Source organism: Micrasema longulum, unplaced genomic scaffold (assembly GCF_059751315.1).
Source record: "Micrasema longulum isolate JH-2025_06_02 unplaced genomic scaffold, ASM5975131v1 h1tg003229l, whole genome shotgun sequence".
In the NCBI taxonomy this organism is placed as follows: domain Eukaryota; kingdom Metazoa; phylum Arthropoda; class Insecta; order Trichoptera; family Brachycentridae; genus Micrasema; species Micrasema longulum.
This window is the reverse complement of record NW_028280315.1, coordinates 4,799-25,342: the sequence shown is the minus strand read 5'-3', so window position 1 is coordinate 25,342 and position 20,544 is coordinate 4,799. Positions and strand designations below refer to the sequence as shown.

At 32.4% G+C, this 20,544-nt stretch overlaps 1 protein-coding gene across 2 annotated transcripts in view; it reads left to right on the top strand.

Annotated features, from left to right (window-relative positions):
* LOC148270956 (uncharacterized) overlaps nucleotides 1-18,502 on the top strand; it is a 39,300-nt gene extending 20,798 nt beyond the window's left edge. Inside the window, exons 1-4 of one of the 2 annotated variants that reach the window (XM_088242003.1) lie at nucleotides 3,515-4,098; nucleotides 9,108-9,276; nucleotides 13,232-13,375; nucleotides 18,331-18,502. In XM_088242003.1, the coding sequence (XP_088098129.1) occupies nucleotides 4,045-4,098; nucleotides 9,108-9,276; nucleotides 13,232-13,375; nucleotides 18,331-18,455 (492 nt within the window). In that variant the 5' untranslated portion in view covers nucleotides 3,515-4,044 and the 3' untranslated portion in view covers nucleotides 18,456-18,502. Of the gene's footprint in view, nucleotides 1-3,514; nucleotides 4,099-9,107; nucleotides 9,277-13,231; nucleotides 13,376-18,330 lie in introns of those variants that run through there. The other variant, XM_088242002.1, reaches the window with a different exon arrangement.
* Nucleotides 18,503-20,544: the final 2,042 nt, after the last annotated feature.

The window sequence follows — 20,544 nt, the reverse complement described above, 5'->3', positions numbered from 1 at the left end:
TTTGAAATATAAATCTTGTATATTATAAGCAAGGTAAATAATAAAGCAACTCCCATATAAAAATAAAAAAAACTTTGCCAGACGACTGGAACATCGGTGTTATATGCTTCCTGCATAAAAAGGGAGATGCCATGAACTGTGATAACTACAGAGGCATAACACTGCTGGACGCAGCTTGCTTATACAGTATTTGCTGGATTCCTGTTTGGAAGACTTCTTCACACATGTTCAAAAAAATATAGCAGGACAACACCAGAGTGGATTCAGACCAGATAGATCAACATCTGACCAAATATTTACATTAAGGATCATACTAGAAAAAATGCTGGAATATAACGTTGAGACCCACTTGATGTTTATTGACTTTAAAGCGGCATATGACAGTATCAAGAGGTCGAAGCTGTACGAGGTAATAGCTGAATTTGGGATTCCTAAAAAGCTAATACGACTTACAAAGATGACAATGTCTAAAATATAATGCTTGGTGAAGGTCCAAAACGGCAAATCAGATCCTTTCCAGACGTACAGCGGTTTAAGGCGATTCACTCGCATGCCTGTTGTATAATATTGGTCTAGTAAAATGCATCCATCAAGAGATGCATAATTAGAAACAACAGGAACTATTTTTAGAAAGACCACCCAGATGTTAGCCTAAGCAGATTACCTAGACTTAATCTCCAGAACTAACTCGAGATCAAAAGATGATTTCTTAAAGCTAGAGATGGCTGCAAGTGACATGTGTCTTAAAATAAATACACCTAAGACTTAATATGAAAAAAAGTCACAAATAATCCATGAACAGCTGGCAATTGACGTTGGGTCATACCACATAGACAATGTCAACTTCTTCCAATATTTAGGTACTGAAATAACTAATGATAACAATAATTAAAGTATCGAAATAAGAGCACGACTATCGTGATGGCTATCATGATATAATATGTAAATTTGGCTTGTGTAAACATCTGGGATCCAAATCGCTAATAAGAAAAACTAAGACCATTATTAAAAAAACTCTCATCAGACCGGTCAATGCACGTGGTGCCGAATGCTGGGTTTTCAAAAGAGATGAAAACATGGTATTAGCATTTGAAAGAAAAATATTTGGGAAGATATTTGGAGCTGTCAACCAAAACGGAGTGTGGGGGAGACGTAGTTCATAAATTAGAGCCACTGTATGGCGAACCCAACATTTCACAATTGATAAAACAAGAATTTTACAATGGTTAGGTTGTGCACATAATAAATGATAATTGTACCCCAAAAAAGATTCTTTATATTACTCGGAAGGCAGACGAAGCAGGGACAGACCAAAATTAAGATGGCTGAATAATGTGGAAAGTGACACTTGAACAATTGGCCTGACGAACTGGGGAAGATCCGCAGGGTGCAAGGAGGAATGGAGACGGATTCTGGAGGAGGTCAGGGCCCCCAACGGGCTGTAGCGCGTTCTTTTATTTATGTTCAAAGCATTGACTTTATGGTCAAACATTTTAATTAATGTTAGTAAATAGGTATTAGTATTAACTTACCTTAACTAAGTTTTGTTCCGCCTGTATACAATATTAGAATTTCCTAAAGTAAGATATTTCTAACCGATAATATGAAATATTCAACCGATGCCTTTTTTATTTTAAACGTCAAGTTCATGTACGTATAACGTATTAATATTTGCGTATTATAAAACTATTTCACTCGCTACAGGGGTGTTAAATTTCTTGTATTATTAAAACAGAATTTCAAAAAAATAAATGTGGAATTTCTTTACACTGCTCAATTTCATTTATTTAACATACAAACACAGTGATTAAGAGAATGTACGATGCCAAAACGTTGTGATGGTATTTTTTTATTGTATTTATTTATTTTCAGTTTTTTATTAGGAAAGACTACAGATGTTTTATGAATAATAAAATACAGTTTGTTTACATACATCCATATAACGTTTTTTGCAAATATAATGATAGAACATGTTACACAATAAAAAAATATTATACAAGAAATGAAAAGATGAGTACTGTATGAAGGTTGGCGATGAGGAAATAATATGGAGGAATGATGAAAGGTGATAACATTTCACATCAAACAATATAAACAATTATATTTCACTCCTTTTTTCGAAGTAATGCTTATTTGCAGTTTTTCAATTTTTTTTTCTTAAATTGTTTATAACTTATCTTACGCACCAGCACAAAAACACGACAACTATGTACATCTACAATAATAAATATAAATATTTGTATTTTCAATAACCTGTTTATATTTATTTACGCCCATAGACTTGTTCGTATTATTATAAATAATAATTTACAAGAAATATATTTATATACATTAAAAATATAATACGTTATTAAAAAAAAAAAATCTTTAAGAAATTAACAAGGTAAAGCGAGTTTTTATACAAAAAGACAAAAATAAACGTGACTTCAACAAATCTCCACGGTTTTTTTAGTTTAGTTTTTGAATGAGGAAGTTCAATGATATGGGAAATTGGATGTAAAAATGTGTTTTACTCGCTATTTTGGAATTTTTATGTACCGTATTATCAGCGCTATGATTTTTTAAAGTTTTGTATTTCTAAAATTACTCCCCGTGTGACGTCTCAAGTTCTCTTCCGCTTCTCTTCGGTCAGTTCTGCCGATTGGTCCGTCTTATCGTAAACCGGAAATCTTTCTCAACTCTCTTATCATTGGTTGATTTAATGAACAAGTGACGTTGATCAAAGTAATGCATTTTTGTAAAAATGTTGTTTATTTTATTTTTCGTACATTTTCAAGAAACTTTGCCGGACAATTTGATTCTCTATTTTTCACCGCGCGTAAGAAAACATTTTCGTATCCAATTTCCCGTGGGACTGAAGTTCATCATTCACCAATCAGCAGAACCTACCATAGGGAACTTGTGACGTCACAGGTGGAGTAATTTCAAAATTGCAGAGCTTAAAAATAATAGCGCTGATAATATGATACATAAAAAAAAAATGGCTCAGTTTGATAGTCTATTAACAAATAAAAAATGTAAAAAACCACTGAACTTCTTTATTGCATTAAGTCAAATGAAATAAATCAAGTACTGTATGTACGTTTTTAAGAATATGGAGACTTAAGGACAATATTATTAAAATAAGGTAAATAAATCTCATGAAAATGACAGATTATTTTTAACACAACCAACAGTTTGCACAAAAGATGGGTTCTGCAATGGTAGCCGAAATGTCGGAAACTAGTACAACCTACACGGGACCACCGAAAAACGACAATACATAATATTGATAGTGAAAACAAAAAATTATGTTAAACTTTTTGAGAATTAACCAGCAGCACCTAAAACATGGTTATTAAACTATATCTGACTTGTGGTATGAATGGTAAACGCGTGCGTTATAAATAAATAATTACATTTAATTTATTTTTGTACCCCTGTTTTAAATTACTGTTATCGACTTAACAAGAAACTCCATGCACGCGAGGAACCAAATACTTCGATCGATATGTTTCTACCACCACATTAGGCCAGTCCACAGCTGAGCAGCACCAAACCTGCTTCTAATTCTCACTTCCACGCCTCAAATCCTTCTCCTCTTCCTACCCGACCTCTCCCAACTCCCAGGACACGATCCAACATCACAGGAGCTTCGTGTGAAAATACTCCTGGCTGGTACCGCTCGGGAAAATAATAGATAGTGATATAAGACACGTGATCGTCTATTCAAAGTGATTAATTCATATTTTGACAGGCAGACAATTGAGTGAGTTTTCGCTAGTACGCAGCAGGCGAAAACCGGTTTTTGATTATCAAATTTGCGCAGAAAATAACTTTTTAGACATTTTTTTCTAATATCGCACGCTGTTAAATACATGCTCAGTACGGAGACCTTATATAACGCCTTAATAAATGATAAACAGTGTTTTTAAACGGTGATGTCATGGTTACTCTATAATAATTTAACTGTGTTGAGAATTTAGGTTTAATGAAATGAAAACATAAAACTTTTGGTGACAACGAACAGATTTTGAGAAACTTGATTGTTGTATTTGAGACAAAATGTTATTGTGCCCAGCCTTAGTATTGACGCCCTGCGTGTGCTCCTTCCAAGTGGTAATTATAACGTTTTCCTTCAGTCCATTCAAATATTTAGTGAACTTTGCTTACATGTGAGTGATAGAACGTTTTCAAATAAAATATTCTGGTGTGCCTACTAACACAAACAAAATGTGTATGTTTACTTGATTCACCGACAGGCACTAACACACATAGGCTTATTAAACATTCGAATGCACTGAAGACAGCTAGCATATTTCTTGAACATGTTATTACTGTTATTCTGTTCACGAATAAAAACGTATTCTCACTCGTTATTTTTTAGAAAAGTAATGGATTTATTAGAAATATATTATTATATTTAACTTTGTTCTCTGGAATACGTGATTTTTTATTTCTTTATTTTAACATGTTAGACATAATTTAAATTGTAAATTGGTGGATTTATTGCCAAATGGCAACTTTTTCCAACTAACTGATGATGATGATTTTACTAAATAAAGGTATTATTTAGTTAATTTAAGTTTTTTTTATTTTTTAAAATTTTTTTGCTCAAAAAACTTATAATTTTAATGTTGTATTATATTTTTTAATTATTATTATCTCGTTATTATAAACTTTACTGAATCAGGTACTTCTCAGAATTTGCTCGTGTGGAGAGGAAACCACTTAAAACTCTTCAGGAGAAGCCGGCCTGTTGACAGTTGTCAACCGGCATTCCTTTTCACTAGAAGAGTGTTCAGCGTTTTGTTCCCTACTTTGGTTTATTTTACCAATTGCCTGCACTATATTTATCATGTATGACTTGTATATCTGATCATGTATACCTCTCGTGTGAATTCTTTATTACTTATCACCGATGGGATGTCGCAAAGATCTTTACCCTGGCTTCTGCATCGCGCCTCCAGCTGTTGTCTTTGAAAGCTAAAAAAGGGGCAATGCATCAACAGGTGAGGTACATCTTGAGGAGTTTCATCGTCGCATGGGCAGCTGTCGATCTCGGAGAGCTTGATGTGATGCAGGTAGCTCATGAACCCACCGTAGCCCGTGAGAATCTGAGTGAGCTCGTAGCCAGCTTTCTGCGTTCTCCTGAAATCATAGGCATGGAAAATTGTAGGGAAAAACATTTTAGTAATACTTGCGGTAGGTTCACTCAAATAACGTTGGGTGTGGGTGGAACTCAAATTACAGCCACCTTCTCGTGGTGAGTTTTTCGTCATTTTACTTGAAGAAAAGTGAAGTGGGCAAAAGGGCTGCAAAACGCATACGGTGAAAACCCCAATTTTTTACATTTCAAAAAAAAAATTTTTAACACAAGATGTCTTTAAATATATTTCTTCTTTCTCTTAATGGAAATTTAAAAATAACTCTGTTAATTTCCCATTGCGATACGGGTCCAGGACACAATTTATAAATACACATATTTGATGAAATTTGTTGTTTTTCAAATGTATTTATAGCAAGTATTAAAAATGATTGACGCACCATTATGTTCGTTAATACCATCAACTTACTACTTTTTGCGCTATGTACGGACATTATAGTGTACAAAGCTTTAGTAGGTACAGACCATTGTGTATTGAGCTTTCCCGGTTCGGGTTAGCGAACTTTAATTGGTTCGTTACAGACCTGTTACTGACCAAACAAAATAAAATATTTGAATGTTTAAGATATATAAAACACAAATTAACAGTATTTTGAGTACGAACCGTGGTTGATTTAGACAAAATTTATTATGCCCACAATATATTTATACTTTTTAGCTTTAAATTAAAAAATTGACGTTTTTTTTTTTTTAGATAACTTGTTATTTTATACATATGTATGTCGTAGATATACAGTGCATGATCATTTTTATTATGTTTTTTAATATAATCGTCAAAATTTAAAGTGTTGATATGTCTACAAATAAATATTGTTATGCATATTATGTTTGACCATAAATGGAGTTTTCCCTAAACTCCTTGGGAATATTGTATACAAATATATATAATATGTTCCCTAAATAAATAAAAAAAAACACCAAATAAAACCCATATTAAAAAAAAGTCCTGGATTAACTACCGGATTCACCCTGCAAAAATATATGTACATGTATGGGATATGCAATATAGGCATTTATAAAGTTTATGGCCTGATATCAACGCATGTTTTTGGCAACAAACAGTTATTCAATATACAATATTTCATAATGACAATTTTATAGAAAATATTATGAAACATATTTATGATTACTAATGTTGTTCATAATGGTTACTATTTATCTAAAATGTGTTTTTTTTATTATTATTAAGTAATTTAATATCGTGGGTATACTGGTAAAAAACGTTAACTCGAAAATATGCTAATTTTACTTAATGATGCAGTTTTGTAAAGTTTTTAACGCTCTACAAACTGGCAAAATACACTAAGCCATATTAAATTTCATATATCTGTAGTTTCAAAAATGAATTTAAGGTTAAGTCGTATACTCGGTATTTTATTCAGGCTAAAAGATTTAAATAACTTAATATTTACTTAATATAAAAGAAAAGAAACGGAAAAATTAAAAACGTGTTTTTAAATGAGCACTTAACATCTTACTATATTTAAATAAGATATAAAAGAGTAAAATTGGAAAAAAACTTAAATGCTTGATTTTTCAAAACAGGGATTTGAGAGTTAAAGCTTTTTGCCAGTATACCCACCAGTACTATTTGTCCCACATAGGAGGTACATAATATAATGTAAGTAATATAACGTATAAATTGTTATTTTTCTCTCTCATCCATGAAATCAACTCAAACGATGTAACTTCGTGATATGTAGATATATTATCCATTATTTAATACATAATTTATTAAAAAATAAAATAAAAAATACAACTATGAATTTAGTCGATTTTAGGTATTCAATTGAAAGGTCAACTGGCCGAATTGTTCTAGTAATTAATAGTGCTAAAAATGGCCGCGTGGAGCGCTATGTGTCCTGAAATATGACGCATAAAAGTAATTAGGGTCTTATGTCAAAAGTACCATCGCAAAGGAAAATAGTTCTTAAGAAAAAATGTTTGAAGTACTGTTTTCCAAATCAAGAATCTTCAAATAATTTGTGTAATGTGCAAGTTATATAAAGGAGAAAAAACCTGCACTGGGGTTTAAACATTCAAAATATAGTATAATTATTTGTATGAAAAAATAAGCTGGAATAATCGACTAGTATTTTGGCTCACCTCGGGCGCTGGGCGCGCTTTATTAAAATTTATATTTATATTAGGATAAAAATACAAACGGTGAAAATGATTTTAAATAAATGGTAATAATTTATTTGTCTTTCTGTAAATAAAGTTACAATAAAACATTATTATGGTTAGTCAAAAATAACGGTAAGCTGTGCATAATCGCTTCTACACACGGTTCGCCTCTGCTAAATACATAGACGGACAGTCAAATTGTACTTCTTCGTTTATCATAATATAATGAGGACGTTCAGTGGTGTTTTAATATATTTTCATTTGTTAATGGACTATCAAAATATATCTTAAGTGATCTTATCATCGTTTTGATTTTTTAAGAATTTTAACTTTGAGGTTACTCCGCCCTTGACATCACGAATAGTCGTCGGTGAGTTGAGCTGACATGAAGAGAACCACGAACGTATGAAAACACGCTAATCATGGTTTTCCGGAAATCAGAAATCTATCACAACACATGATTAATTAACTTTTCTAAACAGGTGTTAACCAGAACTTGGGATATTTTCAAGTAGTTTATTTTTATCAAAACGTATTTTTATTGATGTTTTCATACATTTTCGAGAAACTTTGTCGTACAATTAAATGCTCTAATTTCTGGTGCGTGTAAGGAAATATGGTTTATATCCAATTTCCCGTAGCACTAAACTTCCCCTTAAAAAACAACCTTTTTACCTATTTGGTTTGATTCACTCCCCAATCCGTTCACAACCCACTTTCAATTGATTACTACTGCTAATACTACTACCATCACGCCATTTCCCCGTAGGCGTAGGGGTTGGCAGAGAAGATGGACCCCCACACACGTCTATCCTGCAGGGGCGAATCGTTCATATAATCGATTATGCGCAGCTTACCATTATTTTTTTACTATCACTAATAATGTTTTATGATAGTTTTAAGTATGGTAAAGTAAATAAAATAATTTATTTTTATTATATATTAACGTCATCATTTATATCTTCCTCAAAAAATAAATATAAACGTATATTTTCCTTACTGAGTTCACTCGCAGATTACAGATATTATTTAAAGCGTCTCTATTTGGAGAAGAGCATTTTGAACATTATTTCTTAAGGAACATTTTTCTTTGATAGTATTCAGTTGACATATGACACCAGTTCTTTCGTCTGCCCGTCTTAGTTAGTGGCGCTCTGCTCGGTGCAGCGTGAATTTTTGGCACTATTCATTTTTAGAAAGAAACGAGCTGTGTATATACTTTATTACTTATATATCTGTACTCGTACTTGCAAGTATAAATTATGAAAAAAAAACAGCTCACCTGTTGAAAAAGTCACTGTTCGCCACTTCTATCCTGACATACATTCCTAGCACATGCATACATATTGTAATACATGCCCTTCGGTTGCGTCTGCTTTTGACTCGACCAGACTTAAGGTTTTGATTTTTCTGATCATGCTACGTCTTTTTTGGTCGTCCACGTCCTACGTTGCCATTCATTCTCGGCATATAAATATATATCTGTTTTACAATATTTTTGTCATCCATTCGTTCTACAAGATCAAACCATCTTAGTTACCCTTTCTCAATTTTATCAATTACGCCTATCTCAGATTTGCACTCTCGCTTGATTTTATCACCATTGATTTTCCACGCATTCGTCTTAGCGAGGATAGGGGGAGAAGTTCCGGATTCAATTTCCAGTGAGGCCACAAAAATTTCCGTATTTTTTTAAAAATATTTAAATAAGTAGCTATATTGACATAATTATTTTCAGTGATCCTGAATTCTATGATGCTATCATTGTTCTGGTTCAAAAAGCAAATAAATTAAAACTCCCGCCGTTTTAATCAGGGCAAACCGATTATTTCAGGAGATTGCCGGACATCGCGTGGGCGAGGGACGCGTGCTGACGGCGCCCCCGCTGGCGCTGCGCCCCCTCTGCCCCCCCTCGGGCCTCGCCTCCCCGTGGAGCCCGCAGCCCGTGCTGTGGGCCGCTCAATCGCCCCCCTCCATAGAGGTGGCGTGGACGCAGAAACAAGGTCAGTAAAAAAACCAAAGGCCGGTTGCACCAAAAAAGTTGACAGGCCTACTCCTGGTGGATCGTAATTACAAATCCAGGCGGCATCTTGGCACGGTAAAACTATTGGGAGTTAACATGAGATGCCTCCGTTTTTTCCAAAGGAAGAGAACAAGAGCACACGACGAAAACAAAATTTTAAAAGTGAGTTGATAATGCATTCTTTTTCATTATTTTACATCAAATTGGTGAATAATACTGTGTTCTACCTTATTATTTTACATCAAATTAGATAACAATATTGTATTCTCCTTCATTATTTTACGTCAAATTAGTTAAAAATATTGTATTCTCCTTCATTATTTTAAGTCAAATTAGTTAATACTATTGTATTTTCCTTTATTATTTTACATCAAATTAGTTAATAATATTGTATCCTCCTTCATTATTGTTCGTCAAATTAGATAACAAAATTGTGTTCTCCTTCATTATTTTACGTCAAATTAGTTAATAATATTGTATTCTCCTTCGTTATTTTACATCAAATTAGTTAATAACGTGTTATCCTCCTTCATTATTTTACGTCAAATTAGTTAAAAATATTGTATTCTCCTTCATTATTTTAAGTCAAATTAGTTAATACTATTGTATTTTCCTTCATTATTTTACATCAAATTAGTAAATTCACAGCATCTTCACTATACAATGCGCAGATATCGCGAGCAGCTTTGGTTGCGTTATTCCCTCGATTGAATGCAAACAGAAAGAGGTGTCGGAAATGCTCTCTTTCGTCTACTTGACATTCCATTTTGAAGGCTTGTAATCAAATAAAATAATATATGTACCATAAGAGCAAACTTATAGAGCAGAAAATTTTCTTTCGAATAACGTGAAATCTTTACATTTTTTTAACTTTAGGTGCTCATTTTTAAATTTGGAAAAAAATGAACACAGATTTTTAGTGGGTTTTTTCTGATAGTGACTATTTAAATTTCATACAATATGTTGAAATTTTCTATGTTTATTATTACAAATATTATTTTACACACATATTTTTGTTGTCTATTGTTTGTGTCCATATTGTTATTCTTTTCTGTTTGTGTTGTTTTAATGTTGTTTTTAATGCTCATTTGTAAATCAATGTAACTTGTTTTTGGCCGATGTTATCAAGTTTTGGTAGAAGGCCCTAATAAAGTAAAAAAACTTTCAATGACATCTAGCGGTGAAAATTAAAAACACCAAGCTTAAGATGAAAACCTATTTTTCTTTCTGCATTTCATAGAATTTCCTATTTCATTTTCGGTTGGAGTCTTTGCTAAACACAATTATGCCATCTAACGATAGTTAACGAAACCTTATAAGGTTCGTCTATATTTCAGGGTAATAAACATGTCGCGACTCGTCGCTTTGTTACAATTTACTAATACGAACATATTACTAACGTTTATTGTTATTTAAAAAAATAAAGGGCACTAATAATTAAATGAAGACATATAATAAAAAAGTGTATTAAACAAGTAAGATTAAATTTATTGTTTCAGATTTCAAATTTTTCAGATTTTTTTATATATTTCGAAAACAAACAGATGTAAAAGTTAAATGTTTATACTTAGAGACTATTAAAACAAACCTAATAAATAGTATGGCCAATCATATGTAAGTATGTCCATTCACTTAATTTTAATTTAAAAAAAGCGATGGTTTACAGGTTTAAACAATAAAAAATAAAAATACGTATTAAATAGTATACTTACATTAATAACATACTCTAATTAGTCAGCAGAGTAAAATAATTAGGTAAATGCTAGTCCAAAGCTACATTGAGATATCTTTGAAGAACATATTTTGAGATAGTCGGATTTTGAGTTGTGTAAAGAGTCTGACTGAATCAAATTATTTGAAGCAGATAATGAACATTATATTTTCAAATCGGTTAATTATCTAACTCCAATATTTTATAATTTGTAAACATAAATTTATTTAATTAAATTACATATCTGGATGTGTTTCTCAAAATTTGTATACTGTTGCTTTGCGCTAGCAATATGTTTTTTTAAAGCAGTGAAGTAAAATTTATTTTTAAATTTATTTCAACAGAGAGAGAAAACGTTTTTGAGAAGGGAATATGGATATCTGGGCATTTACAGGGCTTGTAAATGCCCTGTAAATGCCGTTTGTATAAAATAAAAACGTTTGCCTACAGGCTGAATTTCCTCCCTAGGAAGTTATTTCGATCTTAATTTGTTGCAATGCGATGGCACCACACTCTAGCTGCGTATGTCAGTTGGGCGACGTAGAAACCCCCGTAGATCCGTCTAACTGCGTCACTGCCCAACTCCCAGGGGACTCTACTGACTCTTCTTACCCTCATGAAAAGGGTATGGGCCTTACAAAAGTCGACAGATGGAAGAGTTGAGGAAGTGTGGATGTTCAAACATAGGCAGAATGGTGAATGTTTCACAGTGTGTGAAGTGGTCACATAAACCAGCCAATGAACTGTCATAAGCCCTAGACTTCCATATTCCCTTCTCAAAAATGTTTTCCCTCTCTGTTAAAATTAATTTAAATATGAACAACTCCCCAGGGAGGAAATCCAGCGAGTCTGCAAGCATTTGGACATACTCAAACATTGTTAAAATTTATTTTTTCATTTATATACATATTCCGTGCCTCGTGATGTAATGGTCAGTGCGTTTGCCTACCATGCAAGAGGTCTTGGGTTCGATTCCCGACATGGTTGATACGAAATATTTTATTTAATGTTTTTAACTGTTCTTATATTGTAATATTTATCCCAATGAATAGTATACATTGACAAGGTCTATAAATAAATAAATAAATAACATTGAGAGATGTAACTGTAGCTCATTCACAAATAACTATCGGCGTGCTTAAAAACATGCCAAGCATTTGAGCGATCACATAAAACAATAATTAACATGCTTAAGTTATCGCAGTCATAAGTCAACGCGTGTGTAATCTCTAAGTCAACGAAAGTGTCGGTTTGTTTTTGTATTCCTCGAATTTACGAGGAAATATTAAATTTAATATTGATATTAATATTTTATTTTTATTTATTTAAATACAGTTCTAATAAATAATACAATATATTGCATTTGCAAAATAGTATAGAGTATCTAATTCAAAAAGGAAAATTAAATTACATTTACTATGACGACTGCTTTTGTTGACATTTGGCTTGCCAATCGCCGGCTAAATGCAATCAATAACATGATTAATAATAAATAAATAAATAAAAGTAGCAGTTTTGGAATATTTTCCATATTTCACCACTATTCCCTTTCCACACCCAATGGTGCATAGGGCACTGCATTGGTACACCAATCGCAGCGTATCTTGATGAATCTTGTTGTGCAAACACCTTTTTAAATAATTATTTCATTTCAACCATGTCGGGAATCGAACTCGAAACCTCTTGCATGGTAGGCAAATGCACTGACCATAACACCACGAGGCCTATATATTTACACCGTTGAAATTCAAATATGTGCTTGCGCAGCAAGATTATACGTTGCGAAACGTAAATATTTTGACATTTAATATAATGTATCGCAAATACGATAAACAACCATGGTGAGAAATCGTTATCACGTAGCTTATTAGCATTTGATAGTTATTTGTAATTGAGCTACTGGTTGGGTAACTCCACTGAGGCTAAATGTTATGTTTGTTTTCTCAACATTGAGGGATAGTAAATTTAGGTCTGACCACTTTCTCACCATTTCCATTTCTGCTGTGGTCTTACAAAAAAAAACATCATTCCATGAGCATCTATCGAAAACAATTACGGTATCATCTGCAAAAGAAATATTCGCTTTGCCGAGTTCCATGTTACAGAGATTATAAATGTACACTAGAAATAGTATTAGACCCAATACGCTGCCTTAGGGTAATATATTTTGTCGGTTATTATATTATGACGATTCGATTTAGTAATGTTTGGTTTTTCTCTTAAGGTTCGTGGCCGCCCCTGGGAGGTTCATGGCCACAGGCAGCAGGTCCTCAGGGCGGCTCCTGGCCAGCTCACCGCCCTCCATCGCTTCTGAGGGCGCTGTCTCCTCCCAGCCACACACCACACCAGCGATGGGCAGGCTCACAAGGTGAATGGCCTAAATAATCATTTATTAATTTATTTGCACCACTTAAGTTTAAGAGTATAAACTTTAATAAATACAACAGAGCTGGAGAACATTTATATATTGAAATATGGAATTCCAAGCATTTACAGGTCTTATGATCTGTTATTGGCTGGTTTAAGAGAAAAATGTTTGCACTGTGTAACATTTACCATTTTATAATGCCCAGTAAATGTCTAGACTTACATATTTCCTTCGCTTAAATGTTCTTCATCTCGGTTGTAATATTTTAACGACTCTCTAGGGGGTGAAATCCAGTATTTTTTGAACAATCATTTAGACAAACTTAAAATATTGTAAATAAAAAACAAGTTGAAAGAAAAAATCTAGACGAGCAGCATAAGTAAAAACACATTATTTATGTCAAACAATGAGGAACTTCAGCCCTACGGGAAATTGAAGATAATAAATGTTTTCTTGCGCGCGGTAAAAAAAGGAGCATTAAATTATTGTACAGCAAAGTTTCCTGAAAATGTACAAAAAATAATAAAAAACCTTTTGATAAAAACGAACAACTTTGAATGACGTCACTGGTTTATATGAATCAACCCATGTTATGAGAGTTATGGAAGATTTCCTGTTTGTTTGTCGTGGATGGACCAATGGGAAGAACTGATTGAGAATAACCGAAAAAGAACCTCTGACGTCACACGCGGAGAGATCTTTTTAAAGTTTTGTGGTTTTAAAAATATACCACCCGTCACGTCGATGAGTTGTGCAGCTTTTTAAAAGTAGAACCCCGTGGCTGTCGAAATAAACTAAACGTTGAAAAAAACCTTCCCGGAAACAAGAAATCTATTGCAATACATAATACCACTATAATGGGGAAGTTCAGCCCTACGGGAAAGTGGATATAAAAAACGTTTTCAGACACGCGGTTAAAATTAGAACATTAGTACGGCAAAGTTTCTTGAACATATATGAAAAAAATATAAATATAAATTTTAATAAAAACGAACTACTTTAAACGTCGTCACTAGTTCTTATGAATCAACCAACAATAAGAGAGTTGCGAAAGATTTCCTGTTTACGGTAAGTCAACGGACCAATTGACAGAACCGATCGGGAGAAGCGGAAGAGAACTTGAAACGTCACTCGCGGAATAATTTCAAAAATACAAAACATTTTATTTTGGCTTTTGAAGTAATTTATTTTTAACATTCTAATAAATTTTTTCAAAGATTTTTGCTTTGCCATATAATTAAATGCTCTAATTTTTATTGCGTCTAAGAAAACATTTTTTTTGTACAATTTCCCGTATCACTGAATTTCCTCATTATAGGTACACGAACCAAGCTTCATTATTATATAAATTTTCTTACAGTATCACAGAAATCATAATAACAAGGAATATTTTCACCAAAATTTTATTTTTGAACGAGAAAATTCCCAGATGCATGTGCATGTTTTATTACTTTCGCTTTACTAACTATATGGCAACCGTGCGTCTTCGAAAGACGATGGCGATGTATACTTAATTTGAAGACGGAAAACGGCTTTTTCGGTGACTGTATAGTCCTATACGGGACCAGCACAGTCCGCCACATTTCTCTCACTTCCAGGTTATGACGGGGGGCTCCAGTAGGTAGCTGCCTTTCTCGCAGTCTTTTAAGCCTCAGACTTTCCAGCCAGAGGTCGTCGTGTGCCGCTTTTTCCTCCTTTACGGCTCCTATCCACACATCTCTATTCCTGGCGAGATCTTCCCAATGATCAGCGTCAATGCAAAAAGTCTTCATGTCACGTTTACAGACATCTTTAAATCGCAATCACTGACCACCGTGGGATCTTTTAGCTTCACAAAGCTCTCCATACATAATATCTTTCGGTATTCGTCCATCCTCCATTCGACTCGCATGACCGAGCCATTGCAGGCGTTTTTCTTTTAAGATTGACATCGCTTTACAGCAAACCGCGGAAAAGGAGGAAATAAAATTAGCATGTAAACTCACATAAAAGGTTGCCCTTGGAAACACTAAACAATTGTCTGTCTCTTCCAACTTCACATGCTGAATTATTCATACTCTGCCGGTCGATAACTTGCTTAGTGACAATGAAATGTTATATTATATCGCCAATCAATATTCTGTAACTACTTTTAGTTTATTTCTCATATTTAATGACATTAATATTCAACGTTTTTCTCACGAATTAGGTAAGCTAGACTTATTCGTCCACTGAGTGTTCGTGTATCAATTTTTGCAGCATTCCGCGTTTAAAGTACGCTACGGTCAAATAATAATTGTGCTATTGTCCCACTGTCCTGCCCTACGCAGTTGAGGCTGTTGAACAGGGCAGTATTGTTATGTCTATTGTATTGTCTTCGTGTGAACTCTGTTTAAGACTTAACCCCTTACCACAGACAGCGAAATCTGGCTTGAAGTATAAAAGTGAATGTGTATTTTTTCTCTGTTCTCAATAAAGCTATCGCATAAGAATTCTATAAGAACATGACGTATGGTCAAGTTCTGCTTTAAGGCTTTGTACGGCCAGATTTATTTTGCATACGATTTAAAAGAAAAAATAATAATTTCCTAACTCATTCTAAGTCTCCTCCATAACGTCCTATTAATAACTCCTATTAACAGACTGTGTGGTTTTGCAATAAGTACAAAGTACAAATCAATTACTGAGAAAAAAAACATCAAATATACATTTTTAAATGATTATTGGTATTCTTAATCCAAAATAAAAATTAATTAGTGAAAAAAAATTATCTATAAATGTTTATGGAAAAAAAAATTATTTATTATCTTCATCATCATCACTCTCTTTCCGTACTTAATCGTGCATAGGGCACTGCACGGTACACCAATCGAAGTGTATCTTCATTATTTTTTGCTACATGAAGGTAATATGATCAGTCTTATGCTTCAGGTACCGGTCTAGGGACTATGAAATAATCTAGAGTGAAAACACCGTTTTAAATAAATATTTCATGTCAACCATGTCGGGGATCGAACACGAGACGTCTTACATGATAGACAAACGAGCTGACCATTACACAACGAGGCCGATAATTAATTATCAATTATAAATAATTAAAAACTTAAAATTTAACCTTTTTCCCTACCTTTAAACTCCCTTCTAAATGAAAGGATACAAAAAAATTCTTGGCATCAAAATATAAAAATAAACATTTAATTTTAGTTTGCGAAGATCTCTGGCGGCTTAAAAAATGAATAACAAATGCGATAAATAAAATTATTTTTATTTATTTCCATATTTTATTTTTATTTTCTTTTATTTAGGAAACATACAGTACAGTTACATAGTTTTATATTTTACACAGTTAGACTTAACTCTAATGGACCAGTGAAGTTTCCATATTGTAAAGTAATTATATGTTAGGTTATTAATTAAAGCACAAAAAAGAAAAGGAAAAAAAAAACATAACTCGAAGTTGTTTAAAAATTAAAATAAAAGTAAAAAAAGTTATTTTAAAGTCTGTAGTTTGTAGTTAGTATTTACAAATGAAAATAATATTAAAAATGAAGAAAAATTGTAAAAGTAATTAAAAGTTAAGAATTAAAATAAACAATGAAAAATATTATCTTGAAGTTCTGTTGATAATATCAAATTTTATTTACAAATGTGTTTTTCAATGTAATATTTGTTAGCCCCTAGACTAGTACTCAAAACAAATCAATAAAGGGGGTGATATTCCAAACGCTCTCGCGGCTGTAGAAAACAGTTTTATGTCGCGTATTTTGTATCTAAATACACATAATAAAAGCGCAGGTATGGGTCGTTCATGTGCGTCACTATAATTTTGTCTTGATATAAGTGGGTACAAAATATCTTAAGTTCAGTCTAAATTTCAAGAGGCGTAATCTGCCGGTTAAAAAGTTTTTATATTTTAGTTACATAAAACTTTTAACTATCTATTTTATCACAAATATATCAGAAAATAAAATTGCTTTAATTTCAAATTTGATTTTTTTTTTTAATAAAAAGAAATATTTGCATGCTTATGATTTACCCAAATATTTTATTTTGAGGGCCATTTTCAACGTGTTGTAAATCACTCACTATTGGAAATGGGAATCGAGTTGGGGTAAAGTGGGATTCGAACCACGGACCTTTGATCCGTGAGTCCGAGACACTAGCCACAGGACCACAACTGAATAATAATCCTAAATAATAATAATGGCGTAGTGAGGAAGTTCAGCCTTACGGGAAATTGGATACGAAAAATGATTTCTAACGCGCGGTAATAATTAGAGCATTAAATTATGGCAAAGTTTCTTGAAAATGTCGGAAAAAAAAAATCCAATATTAAAAAAAAACTACTAAAGACGTCACTAGTTCATATGAATCAACTAACGATAAAAGTTTAGTGAAGGATTTCATGTTTACGGTACGTCAACGGACCAATCCTCAGAACTGACTAAGAATAAGCGGAGGAAAGCTTGAAACGTCACACGCAGAGTAATTTCAGAAATGTAAAACTTTAAAGAATCATGCCGCTGATAAAACGATAAAATAAATAAAAATTGGTTAAGTTTAATAGTCCATTAACAAATAAAAAAAAAACAAAAACACTTTACTTCCTCGATTTGAAAGAACGGCGTTTAAAATGGCAAAATCGTATGATTTACGTACTTTTTATCAGACTACAGCCTTAATAAATGTATGTAATATGTTGTAATTATAAATATTATTTATTTACTTTATTTAATAAAAGAAAACAATAGCCATTGTAACAAAACATAATAATTAAAATTACGGATGTATAAGGTCGTTCTCTTCCCATGTAAACGTATTTTCGGATTGGTTTTATCAAAATTTTATGGAAATTTTAATTTACCACTTTATAATAAAGATACTCTGGAACTTACACCAAGTTTTTGATTTCACAAAAACCGAACAATCATGTTTATTTCATTAAAAATTTCATAATCTGAATATATGTGTTTTAGGAGCACGGGAGGAAGGTTTCAGCCCCCACGAAGGGGGCCTGCTGGTGGGCGCTCGCCCTGGCGAGGCCCTTCTCAGTAAGGCCCCCAACCCGTCATCACCCGCACACTTCTACAGGACACAGTAAGACAAATTTCATTATTTATTTAATATCTTATATATTATTACTGTAGAAAATATTGATTCTCTCTGTCCTGTACGGGCCCGTTTCACAAGTATATTATTTTAACTATGTAATTCAATTATAAAATAAATAAATAAATAAGCTCTGTAAATGCTTGGACTTCCATATTCTCAACAGCTCCATCTCTGTTGATAGCATACACGAACCCATTGAAGACGAAGTGAACTAACTGACATTTTAAAAGTGGAGTAAATTCATAGGTGTAAATACATTTATGTAAACAGCATAATCTAAAAACATTGTTTTCTGGTTCTTTATGCACAAAAAATCCACGTTCATTAAAAACATCTAAACAGTTCATAATAAAAAAATAGGCAAAAAGCTCACAGAGTTAAAACTTTGAATATAAAAGTTCAGACATTTTGTCAGTTTATTCCCACCACGTGCAATGGGCTCATATTATTGGTAGAAAGAAAGTTCAGTGTTTTTTTATAAACTTTCAAACGAAGGCAAAATATTTTTGAAATATTTTAATGTATCAGCGCGATGATTTTTAAAAGTTTTGTGAACTTGAAATTATTCCACCTGCGACGTCACAAATTCTATACGTTGAGTTGTCCTGATATATGAGTAAAAGGAAATGTATCACAACACTTTCTCATTGGTTAATTTAGGAGAACTGACGACGTGGTTCAAAGTAGCTAATTTTTATCAAAATCATTTTTTTATACACTTTTTAGAGAAACTTTGCTGTAAAATTAAATGCTCTAATTTTTACCACGCTGAGTTAAAAAAAAAAACTAAAATATCCAATTATCTATTTCACTAAACTTTCTCATTGAATTTCCGGATATTCAATATAGTTCAATAATAGTCCCGTCTTGCGGAACATCTTTTGCATACTTAAATTACATGATTTGTTCCAAAAAATAAAACAATAAATCACGATTGAATGATTTTTTTTGTTCCAAATACAAATCTTCTAATTTTGAATTTCTTATATCTTTATGTAAAGTAGGTTCCATAAAGATGGGTCAAGGGAAGGATGGGAAAGAAAGGTAATCGGCCTGGAAAAACATCGATAAATGCTGTTATTTAATTAACAGAAACTGCCCTATGAGTGTGTCTTAAATTAGATTTATTTTCTTTGCTTTGATTTTTTTCAAGAAAATCAGTTAAAAATACAATATTATTTTGAATTCTTCAAATAAATAAAATTAACTTAGGACTAAATATATAGGGACTTTAAAATCTTATCTAAGAATTTAGATAATATTGTTGTATATTTAAATGATTTGATCAATAAAATTAAACCAAAGTAATAAAATCAAAACATTATTTTTTTTAAATGCTTTAAAATAAAAAAAATACATTTAAATACGAGCCAACAGCAGGTCATTCTGCTTTATAAAATCACGCTCCCAATAAATAGAAAGTTACATCTTTTAAAAAGTGTATATATCTATACTTCAGTCAAAAAGATAGAAGAATTTAATAATGACATAAAATGGCGTAGATATCCAAAGTTGTATAGCTAGTAATGTGAATACGTATTAAATTATTATGATTGTATCGCATGCTTCTAAACGTTCTAGGTTATTTTAAAGTTCTACCGAAGTAATATAACTCTCTTAAGTAATAATAATAATTACAGTTCAACTTTGATCGCCTAAACGTCAAATTAGGATGAAAACGGTGACATGTTTTTATTTATTATGTACATCGGTGATGTAATTATTAGTTACTGACAACGTTTTTTTAATTTTATAGACACTTTTTTATAGTTTTTACAAGTCAAATCATTAGGAGTTTTAATTAGATGACACGCCAATGCCTATGTTATTCTTAAACAAGGCTGTAAACATTTCCTACCGACATGACTCAAAACTGCGTATAAAATAGCGCTTTAAAAACTTCGCGCACTCCTTTTTACTTTAGTGAATTACGCCAATAACGAGTTATCTTTTCATTTTCATCTTTTCATCTTTTCATTTCATATCAATCATTAGGAGTTTTAATTAGATGACACGCCAATGCCTATGTTATTCTTAAACAAGGCTGTAAACATTTCCTACCGACATGACTCAAAACT